At 46.8% G+C, this 20,155-nt stretch overlaps 1 protein-coding gene across 1 annotated transcript in view; it reads left to right on the top strand.

Annotated features, from left to right (window-relative positions):
• The first annotated feature begins 2,502 nt into the window (after window positions 1–2,502).
• NELL1 (neural EGFL like 1) overlaps window positions 2,503–20,155 on the top strand; it is a 3,816,074-nt gene continuing 3,798,421 nt past the window's right edge. Inside the window, exon 1 of the mRNA XM_086959505.1 lies at window positions 2,503–3,201. Coding sequence (XP_086815631.1) covers window positions 3,138–3,201 — 64 coding nt within the window. The 5' untranslated portion in view covers window positions 2,503–3,137. The remainder of the gene's footprint in view (window positions 3,202–20,155) is intronic.

The raw sequence follows: 20,155 nt of genomic DNA, 5'->3' as shown, positions 1-20,155 counted from the left end.
TGTGTCATGCAGGCGATTTTCAGATGTATTCTAGCTTCAAAAGGCAGCCAGTTCAGGGATTTCAAGTCAGGGGTAATATGGGAGTGCTTTTTTGACCCAGTGATGAGTCTCGCTGCAGCGTTTAGAGAAGCTCTTAGTGGTGCGGTTGTAGTTAGGGGGAGTCCGCAGAGGGCGGTGCTGCCGTATTCAATTCGAGGGATGACTAGAGCTTGTACTGCGGTTTGGAAGTCTTTGGCTGGGAGGAAGGGTTTAAGTTTCCTCAGAGTAATGATCTGGAAGTTCGCTCCCTTTGTTGCCTTGCTGATATGTTGCTGCATGTTGAGATTGGTGTCGAGTGTTATGCCTAAGGATTTTGCTGAGTCCACGATGGTGGGTTGTACATTGAGTGCAGTTAGGTGTTTAAGCCAAATTTGCGTAGTGGAGATCTTCGCTGGTGGTGAGATCAGAAGGAACTCTGTTTTCAGGGCATTGAGTTTGAGATGATTATCGGCAAGCCAGGATTGGGTGCCTCTGATCGTTGAGTTCAGGAGCAAGATGTCTTTGGGGGATTGTAATTTGAGATTAAGTTGAGTGTCATTGGCGTACATGTGAAAGTGTACATTGGATGCTTGTAGTAGGGTGGTGAGAGGTTCCATGACTAGGTTGAACAAAGTTGGGGATAGAGAGGATCCTTGGGGGATGCCTAGCGATACAGGTATTGGCGAGGACATCAGGTTGTTGCTCTTGAATTTCTGCGAACTGTTGTGAAGAAAGGAAGTGAACCACTTGAGAACAGTTCCAGATAAACCCATTCTTGTGTTTAGTAGATCTAGTAAATTCTCATGTTTAACGGTGTTGAATGCTGAAGAGAGATCAAGAAGGATGAGGAAGCAGGTGTCGTTTTGGTCCAGCATTTGAACTGCGTCGTCAATTATGTGAGTCATAGCAGTTTCTGTACTGTGTCCTGCTCGGAAGCCTGACTGGTGAGGGTTGAGGAGATCAAATTGTTCAATGTGTTTAGTCAATTGTAGTTGTGCGCATTTTTCCAGCAGTTTGGCGAGAGTGGGAATATTGGTAATGGGACGGTAATGACTGATGATGACTGTCACTACTATACAAACTCTTGCAACACCATAAGATATGTCTATGGGCGCTATTTAGTTGTGTATGATATTGGGAACATTGTGATACTTCACGGAAACGTATACAACAAACAACGTTGATATATATATGTCACTATCACCTTTCCCTGTCCCCCATCCGCACTTGAACACTGCTTCCCGATTCCTACCCTCTTCACTTTCTGAGCACTGTATAATACCGCATATTTATTACTATGAGCAATTTTGTGGCTCCAATGTCAATGCTTTGAAAATAATTGCATAAGACCTATTGTATGAATATATAAACACAATAGTGGACTAACTAGCCACCCTGTTTTCTTGTTGTGTATTTGCTACTTTATAAGATTTTATGAACTGTGCTTGCTACCGTGACCAAACGTTTTTTGATACTGTACTGATTGACTCAGGCCAGGTAGTATATATGGGCTCCCGCCTTTATATACACTGCCCGAAGGAATGCGGCACCGAAGCGAGGCGCTTCCGACATGGACAACTATGGCCGGCTATGTGCAGATCCCGCCCAACATGCTGCACCCCCTGCTGCCCACACCTCTGGCGCCCCAGCAACTCTTCTCCCGTCATTTGGCGTTAGTGAAATGGTGAGCTTTTCGACCAAGGGGCCCCTTGTGATAAGCTGGCACAGCTGCCAACTCGACCATGCCATGTGTAACGCTGTGTCACACATGGCATGGCACTGAGACAATCAGCCATCCCTGACTTTGATGCCAACTGTTGTTGGCATGTTGGACGGGATCTGCACATAGCCGGCCATAGTTGCAAGCTCAGGGTTTTGAGCCCATACTTGAAATATTGAAAGCAAAACTGCAAATCCCGCGATGCGTGAGGCGTTTGCAAATAAAAACATGACTGGAAACTGGGCACAAATGACATCCACAGAACTAAGCATCGTTCAAGCAGAATTTGTTTTTTAACCGTACAACCGAGTTCTGGTGCTTCCAGTCCAGTCGTGTAACAAAAAGGCGTCTCCCAGAATGCATTACTTTGTGTCAAATGCAATCCTGTTTTCCTAGTGACGACGAATGATATTCGCACACCGGCTCAGACGCATATGTCCAGTTTTCCATGTCGCCCATTTAGGGCAATAGTGAAACACTGAAATAGTAATAGTAATAGTTTCAGCTTACTATTTCAGTGCTCTATATTCTGACACATGATGGAATTGCGATACTACAAGATCAACTGAATTGACCAGGGTCACACAATGTGGCGCAGTCGGGATTAAAACGCTGATCTCTTGGTTTCACACAGGATAACTTCACCACTAGAGCACACTCGTCGCCCACGGTTGCCCTTCAGTAGCACGCGCTCGTCCTGCCGCTTTAAAGGTTGCTGCTGACAGATAATCCATGCACATATCTTCACACACCAGCTATCTGCATCCATCGCTAACTTTTGTGACTGAACAGGCAGCCTGGCAGTGCGCGTGTGATGATCAACACTTCTGGTTCCCGAGGTGCCAGGGGTAATTAGCAGCGGGAAATGGATGGCAGTCCTGTCTGCTGGCAGTGAGGGGTAGCCAGGGGGACTGGCGACGACCGACTGAGCACCGGAGAGGAGGCTCTGAGTTGGGCATCAACCCGTCCATAGCCCCGAGTGAAGGAACCCCCATTTCCATTCGTTCCATTGGCCCCTCAGGTACTGTATCTCGGAGATTTTGGATGAATCCAAGCCGACTCGTGGGGGACGCCGCGAGAGCCACTCCCACAGCAGAACAGCCAGACTGAGAGAGACTGCGGAAGGGGCGCGCTGGTTGGGGGTAGCAGCTCGACTGCTTCGCGGAGTCCTGACCCGCGACTGCCACTGGTGGGCGCTGCCGGGTTCATTGTGCTGGGAGCCCGCCCCTCTCGGAGGCGCATGGACCGCTCCCAGGCTGCTTGAGACGCCGGTGCCTCTTCTCGGAACCTGTCCACACTCGCAGTGCAAGTTTGGGGCTGAGCTGTGGGCGCGCAGACTGCAGGGGACCACCTCGGGGCTCCGCGGAGACCGGCGCCGAGGGCTCTGCCGCGCGTGGGGATGTCTGGAGCAAGCATGGATGTGTTGGCCGTCATGTGGGTGTGCCTGGCCACCGCCACAGCAGGTGAGCATCTTCCCAGGAGCCTGACGGCAGCGCCTCCCTCCCCTGGCTGCTCTGCGCTTTGGGTGTTTGCTTTGGGCATGGGATTGGATGTCTCAGCAGATTTTTAACAGGTGCGCTGTGCTTTTCTACTGGTGTGTGGGCTGTTCCAATGTGTGCTCCCGACAGGACCATACGAAGGTTGAATACATCCATTCTTTTCAATAGATTTGCTGGCGCTGTATAATAAGTCACTAATATGATGACGAGCAGCCGGCAGCAGCCTCAGCAGGTGCACCGGCAGGTTTATAAAGTGCGGGTTTCGCTATCCTGTGAGTTTGTGCACCCCCTCCTTGAGCCTGGAAAGAACAGGAGGGACCTCGCTATTTCTAGCAACTGAATTGGGTTCTGGGTCTATACGAATACATTATTATGTTGGCGAACAGGACCGCATCCTGAAAGGTGGTTGTATTTGTTTGTAGGCAGCAGGGCGCCCAGAAGCCTGGCCTGCTGTGTTTTAGACAGTTCTGTGATGGCTTATTGGCTGTGCGATGACAAACAGTAGAGGTCACCTGGTTTACTAAGGGGGGACGTTTTCAAGTCACTGAGTCAGACCTTACCATAGCGTCTTGAATGGGTAGCAGATTGATGCGTTATGCTGAACAAGTGTACCCACGTGGCGCCTACTAATAAATCCTCAAATTATGCATGCCGTTTTTCTTTAGGAAAGCTTTTTATATATGTTCAAGTTTGGGGCTCAAATATATAGCAGTTGTAGTTTGGTGAAAACGGGACATTCGATTTACTCACCGCTTTAATTGGAAGCAGCGCAATTACGTGTTTATTGACGAACTATTAAGCAGCGCCTTGTTTGCCATTCCTCATTCCTGGCCCTTTACTAAGCGTGCGTGCTTTGTTAGCAATGCCTCAGGGAGACTTAACTCTTGTACGGAGCTGTCGAAATCACCAGGACACACATTTCGACCACCCACTGGCGCTCTCAGCTACCTTTCCGTGTCTGTGGATGTGTAGATTAGCCGAACAGTAGCAACGCCGCGCCCGCGCGGTTCTTATCTTTTTAGCAGCCTTTTGTGTTTCCTCGTACTGTGTGGTAGAAGCAGTCAGTAGGTTGCATGTTGCCTTACAGGCCAGGCCGGTCCTATTTTCTCCGAGCCCTGTGTTGCAGTTTGCGTTGCAACCACGAACAGGTAAAAATGCGCCTAGATCACACGCTGCGCCCGGATCCCGGACAGCAGCGCAGAGATCACAGGCCGCACTGGTGCGCAGAGGCGGGTTACCGGGGTGGGGGAAGTCTTGTACGTCTTTGAAAAAGCTTGTGGTCTTTACCTTAATACCTAGTACATATTAACAGAAACCCAGTGTGAGCCGCACCACGTGCAGACGTTAAGAGGGGCACCGCCCTTCCCCCGAAGGGTATTTCAGAGGAGCCGCTGCAGTCTGTGCCATTCTCTGTGGGCACCACGCTGTTATTTCACGCGCTTCGTGCCCGCCGAGCTGCTCAAGTTGTGTGAGGTGCCAGGCGCAGCAGTGCCACGCGCGTGGCACCCGTGTCCATCTGTTCCTGCCTGGAGCCCAACCTTGCTCCCTTCATCAGCAGGGGAGGGCGTTGGAACCGGGATCTCTGGTTGAGCCAGTTCTTGCTGCGAATACAATGGTGTGTAACAGCTTCCTTCCTGGCTCCTTTAACGACAGATATGGCGTGATCATAGTATGTGTGATGGCGGGGTTCTGGGTGTGGGTAGGGGAGAGGGGGTCTCATAGAGTAGTCGGGGTACTTGTAGATAAAACGCTAACGTCAGTCGGCATCTTGGTGCTATTGGGAGAGAGTTATCATCAAATTCTTTGGTACTCAATGTATCGACCTCGAAAGGATGAGAAGCTGAGGGGCCTGCTAGAATGTGAACCTGTGGCTGAGTAGTTGAACACAGATACTTGAAGCTGATACTTTCAGTCACCAGACCCGACACGATGCATGGTGGATTATTTTTAAAAAATGCAGATATTAGAGAGATCACATCAGGACTAAAACACTCGTGTTAATTAATTGCAAAGTCATTAGCCACCGTTTTACAATTCGTCAGGGTCGCGGGGACGGTAGTTCAGTGCCAGGAGTGAATACAGCGTTTTGTCTGCAGCACCTCGTGTGTCATGTCCTGGTTTATTACCATTGAAGATGAATATCTGTTCTGTTAGTCCGTTTGCTGTGATTGTAGCGAACGAAAAGTACAGGCCCCACAATGCATTGTTTTGGTAAATGAAAGTACAGAGCTGGGCGCACGAAACGAGCTGGCATCCTGTCTCTGCGGTTGTCTAGTAACAATGCAGCCGTACCTGGGAGCGTCTCTCAATGGTTGCTGTCCGTGGTCCTGACCAGCAGCGCATCATGAGAACATTCACCCCAGGGGACGCCTATGAGCCGCCGCAAGTGCTTCCTGGAAGGTGTCTCTCCCCCTCCCCCTTCTGGACGAGCACCGGTTGCATTTGTCTTAGGTTCCCTGGAATGCACGAAGAAAGTTCCAGGAAACATGCTGTGCCCTTCCTGCTGCGGCGCCCGAGGAAGACGGGGCTGTTCCCTGACACATGCGGGTCTCCCTGTAGAAGAAGGTATTCCCAGCAGTCGTAACTAGCAGCACTCTTGTCCACTGATGCTGTCTCGTCCCTTGCAGAATGCAAAAAGGGCCCGAGTGTCCCATTTCTCACAAATATTCAGTGACCATGGGCGGAATGGGGCCCCTCTTGGGCTTTGGGGACCCGTCACGGTAGGTGCCCCCTGCGCCTGTGTTACCTCCCACCCCCTACGTGCCCATGTCCAGGTCTATATATTTTTCAGAAATGTTACACGCATACGTGAAGCACGTAACAGGTCCAGTCTCGTGCACTCATAGCTGTCAAGTGACCCCTTGTAACGAGGCCCTTGAAACCGGTCCTATCTTCTTAAACATAAGTGCGCGTGTTGACATGAAGGTTTTCCATGTAGAGTGGGAACACAGCTAAACGCTGCTCTATAGGCTGTGTCGGTGGCCCATAATAAACAGGACGGCCATGGCGCCCCTCGCCGTGCTTTAAGAGGGGTGCCAATAGTGAGCAGTATAACGCTTTCTTTAGTTTGTATGGGTTTTCTGTAACGCACTGCTGACCAACTTCGGGTGGCCTCGGAGCGCTATAGCGAATGGACTCCACGACCTAGCAGATAGTGCAATAGTCAGTATCTGTTTTGTTGAACATCCCTCCTTTAATATAACATCTAAATCAGCTTAAATCGCACAGGAGCGCCGGGACACCCCGTTGGGGTATCTGTGCGCTATAATAAAATACACTAAATAAATAAATAAATAAGTCAGACATAGGGGAGTAGTGCCTGTTCCGTCGTCGACAATGACCGCAGCGCTACGGCATCCCTAATCCAGGGCCACTGGATCTATGCTGCAAGGTTGATTAAATTATTTCCGCAAGGGAACGTAAATTATGCAGCATAGTGCAGCACATTTTTGATAGGATTACTTACTTATTTTTTACAATTGGACACAGATTAACACTGTCTGGGCAAAGGTTTCACCTCATTAGCACCAGTTTAGCACTCGTATAAAGTAATAAGTAACAGAAAGTGGACCAGTTAACTTTGGAAAGGCCTTCCACTGCGTGGCAACACGTGCCACTGCGCTTTTAGCCACGTTTGAACCGCTTGTGCTAGTAACAGTGAAAGTGATCTCAGGACTGGAGAGACAGGATCATCAGAGTTCCGGCAAAACAATAGCTTTGAGCTCGTTGGAGTTTTCAGAGGAGAGTGCTCGGTAGGTCAGAGTATCAGTGTGAGAGTATCAGTGTGAGAGTATCAGCATGAGAGTATCAGTGTGAGAGTATCAGTGTGAGAGTATCAGTGTGAGAGTAACGGTGTGAGAGTATCGGTGTGAGAGTATCAGTGTGAGAGTATCAGTGTGAGAGCATCAGCGTGAGAGTATCCGCGTGAGGGTGTCAATGTGAGAGTATCGGTGTGTGAGAGTATCAGTGTGAGAGTACCAGTGTGTAACAATATCTCTGTGAGAGTATTAGCGTGAGAGTATTAGTGTGAGAGTATCAGCATGAGAGTATCAGCGTGAGAGTTTCAGCGTGAGACAATCAGTGTGAGAAGTGAGGCTCAGTGGAGAAGTGTGGCTCACTGGTTAGAGCGGCAGACTCTGAAGCAGAGATCAGGCCCGGTACCAGGGTTCAAGTCCCGACGCGGCAGGGTCTTGGGCTCAATGTCCGCGGACTCGATAATTCTCGCCTCGGCGCCTACTCTAATCATGGGGCCCACGCTGCAACTCTGGGCACTAGCTTGCTTAATCTCCACAACGGCCCCTACAACACTGGGATGCCTGGCTTCACCTTGGGGGTGCCCAGGAGGGGCATCTCACAGGGAGAGCCAGGAAGGGTTCCACAGCGTTATATAGCGCCGGAGCGCCCTGTTGGGGCAGCTGTGTGCTTTACAAAATGCACTACATTTACATTTACTATCAGCGTGAGGGTTTTAATGTGAGAGTATTAGCGTGTGAGTATCAGCGTGTGAGTATCAGTGTGTGAGTATCAGTGTGAGAGTATCAGTGTGAGAGTATCAGTGTAAGAGTATCAGTGTGGGAGTATCATTGTGAGAGTATCAGTGTGAGAGTATCAGCATGAGAGTATCAGTGTGTGAGAGTATCAATGTGTGAGAATATTAATGTGAGAGTATCCCCACTAAGCCTTGCCCAGATCCTTTTAACTACTAATATACCTTACAACATCCATTAACTCCTAAGGAAGCAAAAATGAAACAACTATAAAATGTATTGTAGGAGTATTGGGCTGTCTTTATACATAAGCTACCACTGGTTGCGTTCATCTCATAATGTTATTCAATAAGAAGGATCAAGTTGTGGATAACCTCTACTTTTTATACGACTGGTAAACAATCAATCGTGTTTTTGTACTTTTTTTTTAAAATGTAGTATTCTTTTAAAGATATCTGTCTTATATCTAAATAAAGACATTTGATTTGATTTGATTTGTGAGAGTATCAGTGTAAGTATCAGAGTGTGAGAGTATCAATGTGAGGGTGTCAGTATGAGGGTGTCAGTGTGAGAGTGTCAGTGTGAGGGTATCAGCGTGAGAGTATCAGCGTGAGCGTGTCAGTGCGAGGGTATTAGTGCGAGGGTATCAGTGCGAGGGTATCAGTATGAGGGTATCAGTGTGAGGGTATCAGCATGAGACTATCTGCATGAGAGTGTCTGTGTGAGAGTGTCTGTGTGAGAGTGTCAGTGTGAGAGTGTCAGCGTGAGAGTGTCAGTGTGAGGGTATCAGCATGAGAGTATCAGTGTGAGGGTATCAGCGTGAGAGTATCAGTTTGAGGGTGTCAGTGTGTGAGAGTATCGGTGTGAGCGTATCAGCGTGAGAGTATCAGCATGAGAGTATCAGTGTGACTGTATCAGTGTGACAGTATCAGTGTGACAGTATCAGAGTGAGAGTATCAGCGTGAGAGTATCAGCGTGAGAGTATCAGTTTGAGTGTGTCAGTGTGTGAGAGTATCGTGTGTGAGAGTATCGGTGTGTGAGAGTATCAGTATGAGGGTGTCAGTGTGAGGGTACCAGTGTAAGAGTGTGTGTGAGAGTATCAGCCTGAGAGATCAGTGTGAGGGTGTGTGTGAGGGTATCAGCGTGAGGGTATTAGTGTAAGATTATCAGCGTAAGGATATCAGTGTAAGGTATCAGTGTGTCAGTGTAAGGTATCACTGTATCAGTGTGAGAGTATCAGCGTGAGGGTATCATTGTGAGAGTATCAGTGTGAGAGTATCAGCGTGAGGGTATCAGTATGAGAGTATCAGCGTGAGGCTATCAGTGTGAGAGTATCAGCGTGAGGGTATCATTGTGAGAGTATCAGTGTGAGAGTATCAGCGTGAGGGTATCAGTGTGAGGGTATCAGTGTGAGAGTATCATTGTGAGAGTATCAGGGTGAGAGTGTCATTATGAGACTATCAGTGTGAGAGTATCAGTGTGAGGGTGTCAGTGTGAGAGTATCAGTGTAAGAGTGTCAGCATGAGAGTATCAGTGTGTGAGAGTATCAATGTGTGAGAATATTAATGTGAGAGTATCCCCACTAAGCCTTGCCCAGATCCTTTTAACTACTAATATACCTTACAACATCCATTAACTCCTAAGGAAGCAAAAATGAAACAACTAACAGTATTGTAGGAGTATTGGGCTGTCTTTATACATAAGCTACCACTGGTTGCGTTCATCTCATAATGTTATTCAATAAGAAGGATCAAGTTGTGGATAACCTCTACTTTTTATACGACTGGTAAACAATCAATCGTGTTTCTGTACTTTTTTTTAAAATGTAGTATTCTTTTAAAGATATCTGTCTTATATCTAAATAAAGACATTTGATTTGATTTGATTTGTGAGAGTATCAGTGTAAGTATCAGAGTGTGAGAGTATCAATGTGAGGGTGTCAGTATGAGGGTGTCAGTGTGAGAGTGTCAGTGTGAGGGTATCAGCGTGAGAGTATCAGCGTGAGCGTATCAGTGCGAGGGTATCAGTGCGAGGGTATCAGTGCGAGGGTATCAGTATGAGGGTATCAGTGTGAGGGTATCAGCATGAGACTATCCGCGTGAGAGTGTCTGTGTGAGAGTGTCTGTGTGAGAGTGTCAGCGTGAGAGTGTCAGCGTGAGAGTGTCAGTGTGAGGGTATCAGCATGAGAGTATCAGTGTGAGGGTATCAGCGTGAGAGTATCAGTTTGAGGGTGTCAGTGTGTGAGAGTATCGGTGTGAGAGTATCAGCGTGAGAGTATCAGCATGAGAGTATCAGTGTGACTGTATCAGTGTGACAGTATCAGTGTGACAGTATCAGAGTGAGAGTATCAGCGTGAGAGTATCAGCGTGAGAGTATCAGTTTGAGTGTGTCAGTGTGTGAGAGTATCGTGTGTGAGAGTATCGGTGTGTGAGAGTATCAGTATGAGGGTGTCAGTGTGAGGGTACCAGTGTAAGAGTGTGTGTGAGAGTATCAGCCTGAGAGATCAGTGTGAGGGTGTGTGTGAGGGTATCAGCGTGAGGGTATTAGTGTAAGATTATCAGCGTAAGGGTAACAGTGTAAGGTATCAGTGTGAGAGTATCAGCGTGAGGGTATCATTGTGAGAGTATCAGTGTGAGAGTATCAGCGTGAGGGTATCAGTATGAGAGTATCAGCGTGAGGCTATCAGTGTGAGAGTATCAGCGTGAGGGTATCATTGTGAGAGTATCAGTGTGAGAGTATCAGTGTGAGAGTATCAGCGTGAGGGTATCAGTGTGAGGGTATCAGTGTGAGAGTATCATTGTGAGAGTATCAGGGTGAGAGTGTCATTATGAGACTATCAGTGTGAGAGTATCAGTGTGAGGGTGTCAGTGTGAGAGTATCAGTGTAAGAGTGTGTATGAGAGTATCAGCCTGAGAGTATCAGCCTGAGAGTATCAGTGTGAGAGTGTGTGTGTGGGTATCAGCGTGAGAGTATCAGCGTGAGGGTTTCAGTGTAAGGTTATCAGAGTGAGGGTATCAGTGTGAGAGTATCAGCGTGAGAGTATCAGCGTGAGGGTATCAGTGTGAGAGTATCAGCGTGAGAGTATCAGCGTGAGGGTATCAGTGTGAGAGTATCAGCGTGAGAGTATCAGCGTGAGGGTATCAGTGTGAGAGTATCAGCGTGAGAGTATTAGTGTGAGAGTGTGTGTGTGGGTATCAGCGTGAGAGTATCAGCCTGAGAGTATCAGCCTGAGAGTATCAGTGTGAGAGTGTGTGTGTGGGTATCAGCGTGAGAGTATCAGCGTGAGGGTATCAGTGTAAGGTTATCAGCGTGAGGGTATCAGTGTGAGAGTATCAGCGTGAGAGTATCAGCGTGAGGGTATCAGTGTGAGAGTATCAGTGTGAGAGTATCAGCGTGAGGGTATCAGCGTGAGAGTATCAGCGTGAGAGTATCAGCGTGAGGGTATCAGTGTGAGAGTATCATTGTGAGAGTATCAGCGTGAGGGTATCAGTGTGAGAGTATCAGCGTGAGGGTATCAGTGTGAGAGTATCATTGTGAGAGTATCAGTGTGAGAGTGTCATTATGAGACTATCAGTGTGAGAGTATCAGTGTGAGGTTGTCAGTGGGTGAGTAACAGTGTAAGAGTGTGTGTGAGAGTATCAGCCTGAGAAAATCAGTGTGAGAGTGTGTGTGTGTGTGGGTATCAGTGTGAGAGTATCAGCGTGAGGGTATCAGTGTAAGGTTATCAGCGTGAGGGTATCAGTGTGAGAGTATCAGCGTGAGAGTATCAGCGTGAGGGTATCAGTGTGAGAGTATCAGCGTGAGAGTATCAGCGTGAGAGTGTCATTATGAGACTATCAGTGTGAGGGGGTCAGTGTGAGAGTATCAGTGTAAGAGTGTGTGTGAGAGTATCAGCCTGAGAGTATCAGTGTGAGAGTGTGTGTGTGTGGGTATCAGCTTGAGAGTATCAGTGTAAGGTTATCGGTGTAAGGTTATCAGCTTGAGGGTATCAGTGTGACAGTATCAGCGTGAGAGTATCAGCGTGAGGGTATCAGCGTGAGAGTATCAGTGTGAGAGTATCAGCGTGAGAGTATCAGCGTGAGGGTATCAGTGTGAGAGTATCAGCGTGAGAGTATCAGCGTGTGGGTATCAGTGAGAGAGTATCATTGTGAGAGTATCAGCGTGAGGGTATCAGTGTGAGAGTATCAGCGTGAGAGAGTCAGTAGGAGACTATCAGCGTGAGACTATCAGTGTGAGGGTGTCAGTGTGAGTGTGTCAGTGTAAGAGTATCAGTGTGAGAGTATCAGAGCACAAGTTGCAGTAATCCCGGTGTGATGTGACATGAAGCTGCACGATGAAGTCGTTGCGCCCCAGATCACAGACCCCAGACCCTCCAGGGGTGACAGAGCTGCGCTCTACAAATACTGATTGATTGGCATGACCACAGCAGGGATTGTTTTTTCTAACTATAGAGCATGTTCAGACCCACTTTTAGGAGGAGGAGGAGGTGCTGAAAAAGGACCAGGGGCCGTCCCACGTTAGGGCATAGTGCCCCTCACGAACTGGGTGAGCCCGGGACAGACCAGTACATTGCACCCCAGTACAGTCAATCTCTCCCTCCCCAGTGGCTTAGAGAAAAGGGGGCCCGATGTTTAAAGGGTTCAGTCCTCTTGTCACTGAGGCAGCAGACCCGGACTCGCATTTAAAGGGGGAGGACCCACCTGCAGACAGGCGCATGGGCCCACCGTGAGGTATCTGTGGAGCCCCCTCGGCTCCACCCAAGGGGTGCCCTCGGTGGGTGCACTGACAGCGTGCCACTGCTAGCCCCCTGAGACCTCTCGCAAGCCCGTAATACGGCACAGTTGAAAAGGGACCCCTCTTTTGTGAGGGGCACTCCCCTATGCAATTAAAGGGAAGCTTCCTTGGCATAGCACGGGAGCTAAATGTATGCCAGCTAGCATCCGTGGTCCTTTCTGTAATAGCAGAGCACTCCTGGGGTCTTAGAAATCCGGCGCATGCGCTCCTTGCACCTCCACCACTTTCAGAGAGCAGCCAGAGTACATGCTTTATGCACAGGTTCTCGAGGGTGAAAATCTCAATGTCAAGACCAGGGATACTTGCAAGTGCGGTTTGAAGGGTCAGAGAGACAATGGTAAGGGTGTCACGGTTAATGTGTGACTAACTGTTCTGATTTCATCTGTGAAGGTGAGAAAGGCAACGAGGCAGGTTGGGAAGGCTGCCAGGCCGAGCGTGAGATGCAACTGTTAGAGCTCTCGAGTTTCCAAGGTCCCTCTGTGAGTAGTTCATGCACTCCAGGTTTTTCTTTGCATTCTGGGACTCGTGCTGATTATAGAATTGAATAAACCGTGCAACAGATCCCAGAAGGCTTAGATGGGCCACACGCACATGGGAAACCAAGGAGCTCATTAACTGGGGATTGTGACGTGTTAGAAAAGAGGCGTGGCCTCGGAAGCTTCTCAGAAGTGTGGCCTATTGTAACTTAGGGTGCAGCCTTATATATGTGAAATATAATCATGCGAGGGACACATTTTTAACACTAGCCTTACCGGACAAAGAATAACAACAATCAGTAAACAAAATAATATTTATTCAACAGGTTACCTAGTACCATCAACACAGGCCTTTGGCAGTTAAATATTTGACATGGTGAATGTAAAGTCTGCTGAGCCTTGACAGTAACGAAGGTGCCAGGAAAGTCGTAAAAAATAAGTGGGGGGACGCTGTCACCGGTAGTGACGTCACGAAAGGTGCCGAGCTCCTCGTCCCTGACAGACCAAAGAGTGAATTCCATCGGGGACGGGGTCTCCCCGGTAAAATAAGTGGAGGGACGCCGTCCACCCGCGTGGTACCCCGACTGGAGTCCTGCCAGGCCGCCGCCTAGAATGAAGGGGCGCTGTAACCCCAGTAGTAAGTCAGTGTCCAGGGCGGCTCTTCGTCCCCAGGTCACACAGTGGTATGACGTGTTGCGGTTTCCACAGAGGGCAGTTTGGTTGCTAGATTGCACCACAGCCCCGTGCAATAAGGATTCAGAAAGCGCGCCTATTCTGCACCTTTTGTACATTTTAATTAAGTAAGTCGCCCAAGACTGTTATTTAATATGGAAACAACGCCATTTGGAGGGAAAGACGTGTTGATTCCGAAAGTCTGCAGAAGGTTTAGCCGCCCGCGCGTGGCAGCCTGTGGTACTGTGTTTTTAAAGGGATGATTGTCATGTGTGACAGCTTCCTGCTGCATCCGAGATGCTGAAGGAACTGTGAAACGGGAGGAAGTTGCAAGCTGGCGGTCCCAGCTGCCCGGCGCTATAATATGATGATTTCCCGCGAATCCCGAGCACTGTGTGCCCTTTTGTGTATTAATGCTACTTTCCTCCCGAGCTAGGCTCCGCTGAGTGGGGGAGGGCTCCCTTCATCCTGACAGCAGCGGGTAGGTGTGCTGCGAGGGCACTTCTTGTCACTGCAGAAGCGCTCGCTCGCGCGCACGCGTTCAAAGGCGCCTGATTTTCATTGAAGCTAATGAGGCCCCCCACCGAGAGGGGGAGCCCATCCCAGGGACCACAACATGCTGTAAAGATCAAACGTCCAGCTGGCGCATCCCCCCCGCCTCCCCTCAAGATGTGTGGGACACATCGGATCACGTGCTGCAGGGATCGAATTGCTTTTTAATTTTTTTTTTATTAATAATAATATTATCTCAGCTCGCGAAGAAAGAATGCACGTTGTAGGTACTGTTACCTGACTTCATGACAGGAAAGGAGCAGTGCTACCGCTATGGCTGCTATTTTAGCATTCTAATGCATTGTGGAAGTTGCAGTCCTGGTTCCCTTCTGTTGATTCAATCAAGCTGACATTATGGAAGAAAATGATTTGTAGCCTTGCATCTTCAGCGCTATAGAGAGGATGAGATGAGGCGTAACAGTCAGAGCGGCCGAGTTTCAAACTGGGGAAGCGAGTTAGAGTCCCAGCATTGGCTCAACATCCTGGGACTTATTTGCAAGCCTCTTGCGCCGCCGATGCATCACTTTTAACATGGGAAAACGCGACCTACCGGTGGAGCAAGGGGCTTGTACATAAGCCCCCCCCTGTGATTATGGGCAAAACACTTATTCTCCCTGTGCTTACAAAAAAAACAAAGTGGTGCTCGTATGTAGCGCTACAATTACTACGGGTCAAGTTTGTCCTATTTCTAAAAACTGCAAAAAAATAAAATATGGATATCTTTGTTGGGTTGGGAATGCCAAAAGACATATATTTAAAAAAGATATATTTTTATTAAGTGACAAGTCAATCCATCCTGGTACACAGTGAATTCAAGTAATCGTATGTTCCGAAGACTTCGTAGCGGGTGGAGCAGCAATACACAAGCGTATCGGAGAGCACGTGTGTCAATCAAGTCAATGCAATGCATATATCCAAATTTATAACATTCCCGAACCTATGGCCCCGCCTCCCTGTCCCTGCTAGAATCTTTATTCCTCCCATGGACTCCATATTTTTCCCCACTTCTTTGGGCAACCTCTACTTTTGTAGACTACTTTTTCTGCCAGTCGGCACACGTCCATGTCAGAAATCCAGTCAGAGAGTTTTGGTGGCTCTAGTGCCCCCACAGCCAAGCAATATTACGGTATGCCACCCCTGAGGCCAGTCATTGCCATGTTTGCGTGTGCGCTGGCCATCAGGTTCTCCTGTGATCCTGAGCAGAAGCCAGCATGCCTCCGGTTGTATCAACATCTCAAGTACCTCTGACAGTCCCAGAGAATATGGAAGAAAGTACCAGGTTCACCACACCCCCTAACATACTGGTCCGAGGATGCCTGCCCAATCTTGTACTGGAGAGTACGGGGATAGTAGTACAGTCCAGGCAGAGTTCTAATTTGGATTAATAGGGCCAAAATACATTTGAGTATTCATAAAATTACAAATTGGCAATGGGATTATTCTAGAAGGTGAATTAGAGGAGACTGGGGAGAAAGGTGAACTGGTGGCTAGATAAAGGGTGAAGGTACCAAGACTATTAAGGGCTCATTCTAGCTACAGTGTCAGAGCGACGCCCAGGATGGCCATTTGGCCAGTAGCCCTTCGATCTCCTGTAGAGTGGTGGCCACAATTAGAGGTAGTTTAACCCTCTATCCAAATCATTACCGACACTTTTTTTGTTGATAAACGTTTGTGTGAATAAACTAATGCATTCTGGGAGTTGTAGTCTTGTTTTGCCTCCATAGAATGAACTAGACTAATATACCTTAGATCAATTATTTGTAAATAAAAATGTCAGACTGGAGATGGTTTTCATAATGCTAATGAGTGAGTTGGTTACCCTAAGCTTAGAGTTTCCCAGTGGGCCAGAGGATGGGACATGGTATTGGCATAGTTGCATTTTTAGTTCTTAGCTGAACACATAAGAGCTGTTGGGTGGGGTGTGTAAAGTGCAGTGTTGTAAAGAGAAGAGGTACCCCGACTAATATTCCTAAACCGGGGCAAGTAGCTTATGTGTGAGAAAAAACCTTTTAGGAAATTGGAAATGACAATTCTGGACCTAAACAAACAGTACATAAACTACAGTATCAATAGACAGTAAACAACAACTTACCCTTTATGTTATTCATATAAAGAGAAAAAAAATCTTTTTATTGAAATTAATAAATCCAAGAATAACTCTGACAATCGAATAGAGCTGCCTAAACAATTATTTATACTGTATTGAGATATAGTTACTTATTTTCACAGTTTATGCAATTCTCAATAAATTTAAATGACATATATACAATATAAAAGCAACAGTTAATGATGACATGGCTTTGGGTTCCAATATATCCTACACGCGTTTCGGCTATCAGCCTTCATCAGGAAGCCACGAATGAACATGAGTCTCAACCTAAACAAAGTGCAGGTAACCAAAGAAAATTCTATCGGTACTGTACAATGGTCCTATATACATAAAGCAGCCTCTTTTCCAACTTGAGGTTTATAATTATAACCAATTAGCATTCAAAAACTGCTAGTCGTTCCACATTCATGATAAATCACCTAACTCAATAACCCCAATGGGTTAGTGTCCATTAATCTACATCCGCCACGAACCATCACCAAGTGAACATTTCAATATGAGTGTTAAAAGCATGATTCGAAATTCAATCAAGCATATAAATGAAATGAAACAAGAAGAAAAAAAAGAGAATGAATCAGAATCAGCAATAAAGATAATAGAAAAAGGAAAAAAGAAAAAGGAAAAGGACTATCAGAGCATAGGTCGGCTATTCGCACACAGAAAATTCAAGCTCCTCTAGTGAAACATTACATGGAGGCCAAACATACTGCGGAAGATATACGCTGGCTTATCCTTGAAAAAGTTCGACTCACCTCAGGCAGTATGAGTACTAATGTACGCAAATGCAGAGAGGTATACTGGATGTTTATACTGAATACATATATTGGAACCAAAAGCCATGTCATCATTGAATGTTGCTTTTATATTGTATAGATGCCATTTGAATTTATTGAGAATTGCATAAACTGGGAAAATAAGTAACTATATCTAAATACAGTATAAATAAGTGTTTAGGCAACTTTATTTGTGATTGTCAGATTTATTCTTGGATTCATTAATATCAATAAAAAAAATCTATATAAAAAAAATAAAGAGTAAGTTGTTGTTTACTTTCTATTGATACTGTAGTTTATGTACGGTTTGTTTAGGTCCAGAATTGTCATTTCCAATTTCCTAAAAGTTTTTTTTCTCACACATAAAGTGCAGTGTTGACCTGTTCCTTAGCTTCTTGGCACTATTAGCAGACCGGGTGTATGGATCAGTCTTTGATGGTGGTGCACTTTCCTTTGGCAGAGGCCTTTTGGGTATTGGGTTTTGACTCACCTGTGTGAATGCCATATGTATGTAGTGCCAGGACCATATGCATTAATATTATTTTGAGGGACATAGTCCCTAGTATTTGCATCAGAGTAAAATAGAGATTTTTTGCGGGATTATATGTTTTGTCTTTTAAATCAATGTTTTCTTAACTTTCACCACAATCACTGACATTGCAAATGCAGTCAAAAAGCGTGACGCTCTCCATGGTTCTGAAAGCTACTTTTTCCCGTAGGAAACCTTTGGAAAAATTGTAGCCAAATGGTGCTTTCAGCAGCAGAATTTTACAAACATAGTGGTTCAAAGATATGTTTTAAATATAGTTCTAAAGAGGAGCTAATGAAATATTACAGTACTTCCAGAGTCTGCCAGAGCCATATTTAACTACAGTAGTGAACATGCATGCACGACCGGAGTGGAAACCGAAACTGGCCCTGGCAAACAGCTCTGGCGGCCGGGGTGGAAGGGGGGTTGGGAGTGGGAGAGCAGAGGGTTGCCGACGTGCTAGCGGAAGGAAAACTTTGAACCGCTTATGTTGCTGGTGACCCCTGATAACAAAAAAGGCCACCAGGGCTCTAAAGCCGGCCCTTAACCTGGCAACCCACGGGGAAACGCTCGGTGCCTGCTATGGCCATTTCGGCCCTGCATGCATGTTCCGGAAAGTGTGCTTGACAAGAACATGTTTGTACCACATCATCAGATCTTTCCTCTCACCCACCCACCCATCCATCCATTCCCCCTCTCTCATTCATCCTGTAAATGGGAAATTGCATAGGCATGTGTTGAAATTCAATGATTGTATTATGGTATGGCCTCACTGACCCAGACTGCATCATGGTGCGCTTTCAACAAGGTGCACATGGCATCAACACTGCCTCCATGCCCTAATACCATCAAAACGCTGGCCCTATGGCAGTCACAAACTCCCATCCATGAAGCAGCGGCTCCATCTTTCACACTGCTGGTGGCACTGGCCCACACCTCGAAGGAAAGACAGAGATACCCCAGTAGGCAGGTGCAACGAATGGCTGCACCTGCCTGCAGAGGGATGTCTAGGTGGTCCATGGGACCCTCCACCAGAGGCCTGCCTTCAGTGAGGGCACAATCAACACAGCTCCCGAAAGCCTCTATCCTACTGACCCACAAACATAATAATACGACGCAGGCAGAGAAGCAAAGTGTTTCCCTCATTTGCACGGGAACATGCTCCCAGGCACACTTGAAAATATCCTATTATTTTGCGATGGTGCTATCAGTAACTTAGAAGGGGGCTGCACAAGCATGCCAGGAACAAACATGTTATGTGTGTGTTATTTGACTTATTTCTGTATTGCGACGGTAGTCAAACGGTAGCATAGCATTGTAAATGGTCCAAAACAAGCAGAATATCAGTGATTAATAGTGTTGTGTAGTTCCTACTAATCCATAGGATCTGCACGTTTGTTGGACAACATGAACTTTGGGTGAGGTGCCTAGACTGATTCCGGGCACCCCGCAGGACATGTAGGCCTTGAGACCAGCTAAGCTTACCAGGGAACAAATCATTTCTGGTAACTATTGAACATGACAACCCTGACCCCTCAGGGAACGTGGAAACAGAACAGTACCTTTTGCTCAGCCACTCGTGCTTACTCGTGCTCATAGAAATATACAGATAATACAAACTGGGACTTTTTCAATATATTTATTGAATCCTTGTTAGTCTTGTATAGAATACATGTAGTGCGATAATCAGAGGACAGAAGCCGATGAAAGTGATAACAAGCACCCAAAGAGTAAATAGTTGGTACAGTTCTACTGCACAGTATATATGCAGACATATAAACAAGACAATAATCAGGCGTACTACTACTGTGCAAAGCCTACTCTAATTGTACCTAGAGTGTGTGTAGTTGTAGAGCCAAGAATCTCCCCAACGGACAATCCAACCACATTACCTGGCGGGAGAGTATGAAGGACCCTGTCTTTGTCTCAATCTGGACGACCCTCACAAGATGTCAGACTGCTGCATGGTGAAGCCCCAGCATGCAGGGACCCTCGGTGCCTCCTCTAATAATCTATCCGGATGCTCAATATTTATGATAGTAATCAGCTTTGTGATCTATGTTGTAGATTAACGTTGTTTTGGATATGTAGATAGCTCTGTCGCCCCGTGGATGAAGATAGAATGAAATTGGTACATAGTGTGTAAAGAGGCCTTCTACATGATGTTTGAGGCATCATGATAATGTTGTGAGAAGCTAGATCCGTAAATATGGTAGTTTCAGAGACACTACTCCGACATTGTAGTGTATGCAAATATGTACAAAAGTTCATGGCAGGAATGTAATTGTGAAAAAGAGGACAGTGTAAAAAATAAACAGCTTCGCTGCAGGGCCTAACCTGGGAACATAACGATAGAGAGGAAGCTGGTTTGTGGATGGTTAATGCAGTGTTCTTTAGAGAAGTGAGTCTCCAGCTCTTTCCTAAATTGGTGCAGTGTTGGGGCAGCCCTAACAATTACAGGGTGTTGTTTCAGAATCTGGGTACATAGATGCAAAAGGCCTGACATCTAGTTTTGAATTGTATTT

This window comes from Lissotriton vulgaris, chromosome 2_2, assembly GCF_964263255.1.
Source record: "Lissotriton vulgaris chromosome 2_2, aLisVul1.2, whole genome shotgun sequence".
Classification (NCBI taxonomy): domain Eukaryota; kingdom Metazoa; phylum Chordata; class Amphibia; order Caudata; family Salamandridae; genus Lissotriton; species Lissotriton vulgaris.
The sequence above is the reverse complement of the archived record's forward strand: the minus strand, read 5'-3'. Positions and strand labels throughout refer to the sequence as shown.